The sequence below is a fragment of the Zeus faber genome, assembly GCF_960531495.2.
Source record: "Zeus faber genome assembly, chromosome: 2".
NCBI lineage: Eukaryota > Metazoa > Chordata > Actinopteri > Zeiformes > Zeidae > Zeus > Zeus faber.
In genome coordinates, this window is record NC_137189.1 from 47,015,974 (window position 1) to 47,027,898 (window position 11,925).

Genomic DNA, 11,925 nt, shown 5'->3' on the forward strand with positions numbered 1-11,925 from the left:
GGATCACACACGCACGCAGGCGCACGCGCGCCCACACACACACACACACACACACATACACACACACACACACACACACACACACACACACACACACACACACACACACACACACACACACACACACACAGACACACACACACACACACACTCACTATCTAATTAACCTCAACCTTAAGTCTTTGGAAGCAACAAACCCGTAATCCCGTGCAAAACACTGCTCTCTCCGGGTCCAGGTTCCACGGTGCCACGGTGCCTCCCCCACACACCCACCCCCACCCCCCGCCCTGTCACTCATCGGCGCTCGGATCCTCCCAGAAGAGTCCGCACCAACCTGTCCGCGTGTGACGCACAGGAGTCTACTTAAAGCGGGATTACTCCCATCTGCCCTCAGTCCAGGCACCGCGCAACCTGCCGTGCGCACGGGCGAGAACGGGAGGGACTTCCCACCGAACGGCGCAGGAGACGCGCACGGACGGAGCGCGCAGGAGCGAGGGCGCGTCGGCGGTGCGCGTCCTCCACGCGGCGTCGGGGCGCACGGGGAGTCCGACCGATTCCTCTCGGTTCTCCTTTCCACGGAGCACGGAGCGCCGGCACCTCCGAATGAGCAGCCATGGGGGAGTGGACCATACTCGAGCGTCTCTTGGAGGCGGCTGTCCAGCAGCACTCCACTATGATTGGAAGGTAAGAGACGGGTGGGGTGGGGTGGGGTGGGGTGGGGTGGGGGTGGGGGGGGGGGGGGGGTGGGAGTGGGGAGTGGAGATTCAAAAAAAAAAAAGCATAAAAGTGTAAATCTGTGGTAGTTTGCGCCCGCGCGGCGCAGGTCGAAGTGTCCTAAAGCGCGTCAAAACAGCGTGTCCACGCACGACCTGTAAGGGATAAACTCACCGGATGCAACAACGCGTGCGGAATTGGATGAATTCATAATCCCGCAGGCTGTATACTAAACAGCCATTGTAGCCCGGCGAGTATTGAGGCCAAACGGATATTTTTCAAACACTTAGAGGAATTAGAATATGACAGGGTGAATGTCGCGTGAGATGGAGCTGTCCAGTGCTGAAATCCACCGCTTGTTTTCAGAACTGGACGCCTCCCAAAAAGCCGCTTCGCAGGAGCTTTGCGCCGCAATCCCTAATTGAGTCTCTGCTTGTTTAAAGATTAAGCATATCAAACGGCTCCAGACGGCTAAAAATGGACCCGTGTGTGTGCGTGTGTGCGTGTGCATGGCGTGTCTTCCAGGATCCTGCTCACCGTGGTGGTGATCTTCCGGATTCTGATCGTGGCGATTGTCGGGGAGACGGTCTACGACGACGAGCAGTCCATGTTTGTGTGCAACACCTTGCAGCCGGGCTGCAACCAGGCGTGCTATGACAAGGCGTTCCCCATCTCCCACATCAGGTACTGGGTCTTCCAGATCATCATGGTGTGCTGCCCCAGCCTCTGCTTCATCACCTACTCCGTGCACCAGTCCGCCAAGCAGAAGGATCGGAGGTTCTCCACCGTCTACCTCTCCCTGGACAAGGATCAGGACTCGATGAAACGAGACGACAGCAAGAAGATCAAGAACACCATTGTCAACGGGGTCCTCCAGAACACGGAGAACTCCACCAAGGAGGCCGAGCCCGACTGCCTGGAGGTGAAGGACTTGCCGAGCTCCGCCATGCGAACTACAAAGTCCAAAATGAGGAGGCAGGAGGGCATCTCCAGGTTCTACATCATCCAGGTGGTGTTCAGGAACGCGCTGGAGATCGGGTTCCTGGTCGGGCAATATTTCCTCTACGGATTCAACGTCCCCTCCGTCTACGAGTGCGACCGTTATCCGTGTATAAAAGATGTGGAGTGCTACGTCTCCAGGCCGACCGAGAAGACGGTGTTTCTGGTCTTCATGTTCGCCGTCAGCGGGATTTGCGTGGTGCTAAACCTGGCGGAGCTCAACCACCTCGGCTGGAGGAAGATCAAGACGGCCGTGAGAGGGGTGCAGGCACGGAGGAAGTCTATTTATGAGATCCGCAACAAAGACCTACCCAGAATGAGCATGCCTAATTTTGGCCGCACTCAGTCGAGTGACTCCGCGTATGTGTAATGTCCTCATCCCGGAGCAATTCTCCAGGACACAAATTATCCTTCAAGAATGTGGCAGACAATTTTTTTCTCACCGACCTCATTGCGAACTTGGTGGGGTATTGATTTTATTTGTCTCTAATGACAACCAAAAACAAACTACAACAACAACCAAACGTTTGTTGGTTATAGAGTTCCTGTCGGAGAAGATGGCACTGATGCAACCTAAGTATTTTATCTTTGTGTAAAGTGCTTTTTTTCAAAGTATATATTCATAACTGATTTCAAATGTTTTTTTTCTTTCTTATGTCTCTCTCTGTTGTCCAGGTGGACGGAGAGTGTATTGTTGCACTAATAAGCCAAAAAAAAAAAAGAAGGATTTTCCGATTTGTGCTGTGATGGTGTTTGATGAAACTGCGATGGTTTCCAGACAAACGCTACTGACATCCTAGTTAGACACACAATCCGGGCAGTCGTAGACTATTCTCTTAGATCTCATTAATACAGTACATATTCTTACAGTATATCTTGTCGTCTCACACGTCCTCTGGTACATCTTTCAGCCGCCTCATTGTTTTGGTTGCCTGTGCTCTCACCACTGACCTTAACCTACAAGTAATGATTCCTTCGCTTCCAGCTGACGCAGGGCGGCGCGTGGGAAAAATGCTGCAAATGCCCTAGACCGCTTCGTTTTTGTTTTTTTTCTTTCGATGAGGCTTTTCTGTCCTTGTTTTTTTGTTATGATTTTACACTCAAGCGCCCATTTCAATTTTCTTGATTTTGTGTCATCAAGTGCCATACATGTACATACATATATACAGTACATCATATATATATCTATAGAGTATAAAAAAAACCCCATCATCCAGAGATATGAATTCCATGAAATCCCCCTTTGGATTACGATGCCATCCTCCTCCTCTGTCTGAAGAGCTGCGGTTCGTATGGAAATGGTACGCTACTGTTACCTTTGATTTGTCTAAACAATCAGTCGTTATATTCCAGGGTTGTTCGTAGACTCTGATGTTTATCAAACCAAGTTATACAATTTGAAAATCAGTCCTAACAGAGACGACATGTTACTGCCATTGGTGCTACCATTTTCGAGCGGAATCGAGCTTCGGTGTGTATTTAAAACAAACGTGATGGATACAATAAAATGTAAGAAGTAAAACAAATCGAAATGTGTGTGATGTGTGATGTTTTGTCAGTCATTTAGTCAGCTAGTGCCAGTCAATTAGTCAGTTAGTTAGACAGTTAATCAGTTAGTCAGTTAGTCTGTTGGTCAGTCAGTCAGTCAGTTAGTTAGTCAGTCAGCTAGTGCAAGTCACTCAGTAAGGTTAGTTCGACAGTTAATCAGTTAGTCAGTTAATCGGTTAGTCGGTCAGTCAGTCAGTTAGTAAGTCAGTTAGTCGGTTAGTCAGTCAGTTAGTTAGTCAGTTAGTCAGCCAGTTAGTCAGTCAGTTAGTTAGTCAGTTAGTCAGCTAGTGCAAGTCGATCAGTCAGTTAGTTAGACAGTTAATCAGTTAGTTAGTCGGTTAGTCAGTTAGTTAGTTAGTCAGTCAGTTAGTCAGTCAGTTAGTTAGTCAGTTAGTCAGCTAGTACAAGTCAATCAGTCAGTTGGACAGTTAATCAGTTAGTCCGTTACTCGGTTAGTCAGTCAGTCAGTTAGTTAGTTAGTTTATTTGTTTGTTTCTTCCTTTCTTTTGGCACACCCTCAATGTCGTCAACAGTAGAAAGAAGTGATCCCTGAATTGATCCGTCCTAAAGAAATACTTCCACACTATATGCTCATTAAACATGAGAGTCTCTTCATTCTACTCTCCAAACATCTATGCAGGGAGAGGATGATGGAGGATGAAAACCTGCACCGTGACGTCTACCTTGACTTCTGGTGCACACAGTGCTGCTGCCCGATGGAAGCACATGAAGGGCTTCCGCAGCGACTCCGACCGCGTTCCGCAGGACGAGCGCAGCACACGTTGATGAGCTCACTAGATGCCAAACCGTCGTGTTTTCATGGCACCCGCTCAGCCTCCTCCTTGGCCCGCCACATGGAGGCGGCCGGGGTCGGGTTCCATCGGAAGCCGAGGTCAACTGCAAGGTCACAGAGAAAACGCTGAGCGCTGCAGCCTCCCTCTGGAAAGCTGGAAAGCGCTCATCTGCTGCGTGCATATCTTTATTTATATCTGTGTGTGTGTGTGTGTGTGTGTGTGTGTGTGTGTGTGTGTGTGTGTGTGTGTGTGTGTGTGGGGCCACATGTGCTCTTATGTGAATGTGTGCATGCATGTGTGTGCTTCAGTGTGTATGTGAGCAAGTGTGCATACAGTATGTGAGTGCATGTTTCTGTGTGTATGTATTTGGGAGGCTCTATGTCTATGTGTTTGTGTGTGTGTGTGTGTGTGTGTGTGTGTGTTTATGTTTGCAGAAATGGGTCTCTGTGTCTGCTTCTCTTTGTCAGTGAGGAAATGGATTTGTGTCGTTGAGTATTTGTGTGAGATCTGTGTTTATGGCTCTGTGTGTGTGTGTCCGTGCGTGCGCGTGTGCGCGCGTGTGTGTGTGTGTGTGTGCCTGCGTGTGTGTGTGTGTGCGTGCGTGTGTGTGTGTGTGTGTGTGTGTGTGTGTGCCTGCGTGTGTGTGTGTGTGTGTGTGTGTGCGTGTGCGTCCGTGCGCGTGTGTGTGTGCGTTCGGTGTATGCGTGTGTGTGTGTGTGTGTGTGTATCAAGAGTTATTATTGTGACAGCGCGCTGCAGGGGGCCAGGTGCATCTGCCAAGATGACTTGGCAACTCCAGGCAGGAAAATCTAAAGTTGAAGGATCTGGGAGATCAATCTCAGGACCAGCGGGGATTTGGGATTCTGCCTCGAAGATGGACGCTGCTCAGTCACTGTGTGCTGCCGTGTGGAGAGCAACACGCACTGTGTGGGGACAAAAGGATGACCCAACTATTGGCACAGGTTCCTGTTGAAGGATTTTCTGGTGAAGTCGGTTATTGGGAGCGGTTTTGGACAAAGGCATGCGTGCTGTACATATAAATGTATGCATTCACACACACGCGCACACACACACACACATTCTTAGTTAAACAGTGATCTTAGCTCCTCCCAAGGTCCTCTGCCTGGCAGCTCGATTGGTCAGAGGTGATTTAAAAACTCCTCGGACCCTCCCACACCCACTGGAGGGGATGGAGAAGGCAAGAGGGGAACTTTGATTCTTTCTGAGCTCGGAGGTCGTTCCGCGAGCCCCCACATCCAGTGGCGATCGGCGACCGTCTTTGACCGCCGTCCGAACGCTGCTGTGGCTGTTTGGATCCGGGAGCGCCACCCGCAGTGCTCCGCGCGGGGCGCTCAATCTTCACCACGTCGCTGTTCCCCATCATTCATCCCCATCATCATCTCCCCGTGGAGCAAAGCAGGTGATAGAACCCCGCGGCCTGACACGTTTGGGTCATCACGGTCGACCCATTTAGCGACGCGGGGACGTGCAGAGTCTTAGTCCGGCCCGAGCCCGAGCCGCCATGCAAATGGAGCCGCTCTCAAAGCGTGAGTGCAAAGTCACGGACGGATGTGGAAGATGACGGTATTATCTCAGGAGAGGAAGAGCGGTGTTGCTGACAAACCCCATGGCAACCTCCATGAGAGGGGTTCTCTGAGTGCGGTGCCACCTCACACAGGTAACAATACTTCCTAACCCTGCTAAAAATAGCCACAGCGCGGCCGGAGCCCGAGCGAGCAAACACACACACACACACACACACACACACACACACACTCCTCTCTGCGCTTAATACGTTCAGACAGACAGACAGACAGACAGAGAGATAGACAGACAGACAGACAGACAGACAGACAGACAGATAGATAGATGAGAGGGAGATGTGCGTGTCCACTTTTAACATGAACCATAAAAATTAACATCTAAAGCGCCTGCATTTTAACAGGCTGCTGTTTGTTTGTAATTTGGTCTGTGTGTTTGTGTGGGTTTCAGTGTGTGTACACAGAAGTGTGTATGTGTGTGCAGTTGTGCCCATGCATGTGTTTGTGTGTGTGTCTGTGTGTGTGTGTGTGTATTACCTCAGAGCATAGAACAGAGCATAGCACATAACTTTGTATGTTTGTATGTATGTGTGTGTGTGTGTGTGTGTGTGTGTGTGTGGGTTCCCTCTGGAGACCACACTAACCAGTAAGAGCCTCTCAAAGCTTCTTCTGATGCGCGGACGCTCATAAATATTCATCCTCCGCCAGCGCACAGTGAACACTCATGATCAATCGGCTGCCCGTCAAACAGAGAGCAGACGGAACCTGTTTGGCCTGATGAACCACACCCACACACACACACACACACACACACACACACACATGCACGCACGCACACGCACACACGCACACACACTAAAGTAACCCCTAGAGATAGTTCCCAGCACAGTGTGATGACATAATGGGCTGCGATAGATTTACAAAAGAAGGAAATAAGATAAGATAAAATAATCTAAGATAAGATAAGATCATATAAGCTCAGATTAGATCAGATCAGACCAAATAAGACAAGATAAGATAAGACAAGATAATCTAAGATAATCTAAGATAAAATCAGATCAGATCAAATCAGATCAGACCAAATAAGACAAGATAAGATAAGACAAGATGATCTAAAATAATCTAAGATAAGATCAGATCAGATCAGATCAGATCAGATAAGATAAGGAAAGAAAAATGTAACTTCATTGAGATCAGTTGAAGTTAAGATACATTGATATAACCCTAAGCCTAAAATAATGATAAGATGAAGACAAGATGAGATGATGTATTACAAGACAAGATATGATAAAAAAACATACAATAACATATAATTAGATGAAATGAAATGAGACGAGATAAAATAGGATCATAATCTCTAATGAAAAGGAAATAAGATTCAATAATAAACAAATAAGAATACATAAATAATGTATAATAAAATAATGAATTAATACGATAAAAATAGAGAAAATATAGGCAGATAAAGACGATATACGACAAGATAAGAAAAATAAAAATACCATAAGATAAGATATGATGAGATGAGATAAGATGAAAATAGATCAAATAAGATAATAAAGGATAAAGATAATATAAAGATAAGACGAAATTAGATGAGATAAGATCATGTAAAAAATAAAATAGGATTAAGGTTGAAATAAAACAACACAAGATAAGATATGACGAGAGGAGATAAGAAGATGAGACGGATCCATCCCTCGGGGGAATTCAGGAAACGACAGCGGCGTGAAAAGCCAACATTTGTTTTCGGAAGCGCTGCGTCTATTTTTGGACCGGTGTCATTTTAAGGTGTTTTTATTTTTAGCCGTCGTCAGCGTCACTTTTCCCCTCACGTCTGTCTTTGAGGCTTTTTGTCATTTGTTTTTTGTCGTTTTTTTGGGGGGGGGATTTTCTTGAGACAGTGCTTTTGGTCAGGAAACCCTCGGGGGGAGGTTTGAGGACATGATGTCGTTTTTTTGAAGCTGTGTAAGATAAGCAATCATTTATGTAAGGCTTAATCACAAGCATGGCTCACAGGGCTTAGCAAGCCTTATCAGTCATCGTAGGATAAGATATGACAACACAAGATGAAACACTTTTTCAGGTGTTATAGCAACGATGCAAGTCAAAAAATTGAGAAAAATCTAAATAATATAACACGGTGCAATGCTTGTACATCTGATTACATACAAAGTAAGTACACTATCATATTCCATCACACAGTTCAGTTCATCCCGCAGACGACACGGAGCCTGACCAGCATGTGTTGTACGGTACAGCGGGAGGAAACACGAGGACCCAAATGAATGCACAGAAAGGCGCCGGGCTGGGAATCGAACACTGCACGTCGACGGCGCAAAGCCACTAATCCACCCTCCACCCTGCCTCGTTGTCCCGGGGCAGCGTTTTAAAGGCAGCGGCACGGAGACCTCGCTCTGTTACAGGGTTAATACACAACCACACACACACACACACATACACAAACACGCACACATGGGCCGTTAGCACCCACAAATAATTATTTTAAATATACTGTATATATTTGATGAATTTATTCTGTTTAATAAAATATTTGCATTTAATTGAATTTTAATTTATGGTTTAAGTCGATTCCTTGGTAAATGAGGATCCTTCCTCAACTGTCTTGAGGTGAAATTAAGGTTGATTGATTGATTGATTGATTGATTGATTGATTGATTGATTGATTGATTTTTAGTCCATGCAGACCGATCCTGAAAATAAAAACAGACAACGTTGTTCCTATTTGAAGAGTCAATTCATTTGCAAATATGCGTCAGGGTCAGGGTTAGGGTTGGGGTTAGGATTCGGGGTTAGGATTAGGATTAGGGTTAGGGTTAGGGTTAGGGTTAGGGTAAGGGTTGGGTGGGGGTTAGGGTCAGGGTTGGGGTTGGGTTTAGGGTTGGGGTTACGGTGAAGGTTGGGGTCGGGGTTAGGGCTAGCATTAGGGTTAGGGTTAGGGATAGGGTTAGGGTTAGGGTTAGGGCTAGAGTCAGGGTTAGGGTTAAGGGTTAGGGTTAGGGTTAGAGTTAGGGGTAAGGGTTAGTGTTGGGGTTACGTTGAGGGTTAGGGTAAGGGTTAGGGTTAGGGTTAGGGTTAGAGTTGGGGTTACGGTTGGGTTTAGGGCTAGGGTCAAGGTTTGGGTTAGGGTTAGTGTTAGAGTTGGGGTTGGGGTTGGGGTTGGGGTTGGGGTTGGGGTTGGGGTTAGGGTTGGGGTTGGATTTACGGTGAGGGTTAGGGATGGGGTTAAGGTTGGGGTTGGGGTTGGCAGTTCTGCTTTTTTCAGGCGATTGTGGTCCATCGTGAGTCTCTCTGGAATCCCATGACCCAAAGGTTAGCGTTGAACCAGAATTGTGTCCGTCTATTTTTTGTGGTGTATATTGTACCTGTGTTGGTTCAATCTGGTTTCGATGGAATTCCTGGTTTCCTCCTACATAGCGCTTGCAGCACCTTAGGAAAGTGATCAGATAAACCGAGTTTTCAGAATTGGAGGTAAGAATGGGCCAAATTTTGTTTATCTTTTTCGTTCGATTATTTGTAATCCAAAGTTTGTGACGGAATTCCAGACACTTTGAGGTGACTAATTTGTTTTTGGGTGCTATGGGTCGTATTATATTGTGGATTAGGTGATCTTTTAGATTTTTGTTTTTTCTGAAGGCCGAAATAATTTCAAAGTTTGAGAGGAAGGGGGATGGGTGAATACATTTCTCAAAGTTGGATTTAGCGAATCGGTTGAGGGCGATGCTATGGATTGAGAATGTGCTTATGAGGGGGATAAAATTGGCTTCTTCCTGTTTTTTTTCCTTTTTGAATGACTGGAGGGCCCTTCTTAGGAAAGATCGGGTATAGCCTCGATTTCTGAGGGATGTCAAGAGGATTTTAGTGGCAGAAAAGAAATCCGATGGTTGGCTACAGATACGGTGGAATCTGAGAAGTTGGGACTTGACTAAACCCAGGTAAGTGTGTTGGGTGTGAAAGCTCATCCTGTGGAGGAGGGCATGGGTATCTGTGTCCTTAAAGAAGACTCAGATGTCTAAATGGCCGTTTGGGGAAATAAAGGACCCTTAAATGTAGTGGTGTCCAGGAAGTTAATTGATTGTTCACTAATTTCGAATTTGTGATGGAGCTGTGGTATGTGTTGAGAAAATTTGTAATATTAAGAAAATCATTTTTGGAATGAGGCCAAATTCCCCAGATATCATCTAGGAAACTAAAATAATATAAAGGTTTGAGTGGGGCTTCCAGGGCTGACTCTTCCCAATTGGCCATGAAGATATTTGCATATGAGGGTGTGAATCTTTCACCATTCCCTTGGTTTGTAAATAAAACTTTCCATCAAATTCGAAATTGTTTCTAGTGAGACTAATTCTGAGGAGTTCTAAAAGTTCCTTGTCGGGTCTCTGTGGGTCGGGGTGTCTGGTGAACCATTTTTGTACAGCCAGAAGGCCCAACTCGGTTTCGATGTTAGTGTATAGGCTATCTACGTCAATAGAGAACAGGAAGGCTGAATTAGGGATATTTGATTTTGAAATTTTATCAATAAAGTCGACGGAGTCTTTGAGGTAACTAGGATGTTTGGTGGAGATGGGTTAGAGAAAGAATTCCAAGTATTCTGCTATTTCATAGGTCTCGCTGCCACTATCAGAAACAATGGGTCTACCGGTGGAATTTAGTCAGGTTTGCTCCATTTCGATAAATCCTTATGGATCTTGGGGAGGAGGTAGAACCATCTTGGTCTGGGTAGGTCCATCCCTTTTAGATAATTCCTTTGTTTGAAGTTTATGAATTTATTTTCTCGTAATTGTTCTAATATTGAGGAAAGCAGTTGGGCTGTTTGGAAATAGATGGGTGTGGTAAGTGGTCTGTAGTATTCTGGGTCTCCTAGCTGGCGGTGGGCCTCCCAAAGGTACTGGTCTCTGTCTAAAATAACAATAGAGGAGCCTTTGTCCGCCGGTTTGATGACAATATTTTTGTTCTTTTGCAGTTGTTTTAATGCCAGGACTTCCTGAGGAGTGATGTTTCGTTGATTCCTGTGGTTCCAAGGTAGGTTTTTGAATCCGTAGGTGTCCGCTCTAATTAACTTTTTAACAGGTGGGGGCATTTGGCTGGTTGAAGGGGTCCATTCTGATCTGATTGTGAATGGTTTGGGTCTTTTTCCTTGGAAGTTAGGTGGCCACTCATATGTGGTCAGACATATATATATGTATATATATATATACATATATGTATATACATATATGTATATATATATATGTATATATATATATACACATATGTATATACATATATATATATATGTATATATAGAGGTGGCGATAGGAGGGGCAGGGTTTAAAGTTCCGGTTTCCGGCGATAAAATGAGAAAATAGGGTTCGTAAAATTTATATATATTTTTTTTATATATAAAAAAATATCCTTTTTTTTTATTTCTTTCTATGAAAATAAATTTGGGGGGAAATATGGATGAAAATATTCTCCTTGGGAAATGCGGGTGAATGTGGGTGAATTAACTGAAGAACGAGTTGGATGAAGGAGCCAAACTTTTACTTTTTTAAGGGAAAGGGGGGTTGACGTCCGGGGGGGCGGGGCTCAGAGCTCCGGTTTCCGGTTTCCAGGGATTTTTTTTTTATAAAAAATATTTTTTGGGGAAATAAAGATCAAAATGTTCTCCCTGGAAAATACAGGTGACTGGGGGTGTTTTCGTCAAAGAACGAGGTAAATAAACAACAAGCTACACATCCATTTATTTGTAAAATAAAGGTGGTGAAAGGAGGGGCGATGCTCCCAGTTCCGGTTTCCGGTTTCAAGCGATATTTTTTATAAAAATATTTTATTGGGGGAGATATAGATGAAAATATTCTCCTTGGAAAATACAAGTGAGTGGGGGTGAATTAATTAAATAACAAATTAAATAAACACCAAGTTACACATCCATTTTTTTTAATTTGGTGGCGATAGAAGGGGGCGGGACCCAAACTTCCGGTTTCAGACAACGGAATAAGAAAACAAAAAAATATATTTTTAAATAAAGATGTTATTTTTTGGGGGAAATTTGGATAGAAATATTCTCTTTGGAAAATACAGGTGAGTGCGGGTGACCGAATTAAATAAACAAACTACACATCTATTTTTTTATGAAAAAATAAGTGCGTTAGTGGATCGAGTCTGGGGAGCTCCTACCTTCTGCAAGTGTGAAGCCGGTTCTCAAAACCAAGTACGCGAAGTCCGACTTGCTGACTTGGTAGTTCAGACTTGGCAAGTTCGACTCGAGAGTCCAGACTCCCGGGGACCATTACCATTACCACCGCTTTGTGCAAAATGCATTCTGG

At 45.2% G+C, this 11,925-nt stretch overlaps 1 protein-coding gene across 1 annotated transcript; it reads left to right on the forward strand.

Moving 5' to 3' along the window:
- Positions 1-613: 613 nt before the first annotated feature.
- Positions 614-2,083, forward strand: gjd2b (gap junction protein delta 2b; the record flags this gene model as incomplete). The annotated part of the gene is made up of 2 exons (XM_080024594.1): positions 614-684; positions 1,240-2,083. The coding sequence occupies 2 exons, from the start codon at positions 614-616 to the stop codon at positions 2,081-2,083; spliced, it is 915 nt and encodes a 304-aa protein (XP_079880720.1).
- Between the last annotated feature and the right edge of the window lie 9,842 nt (positions 2,084-11,925).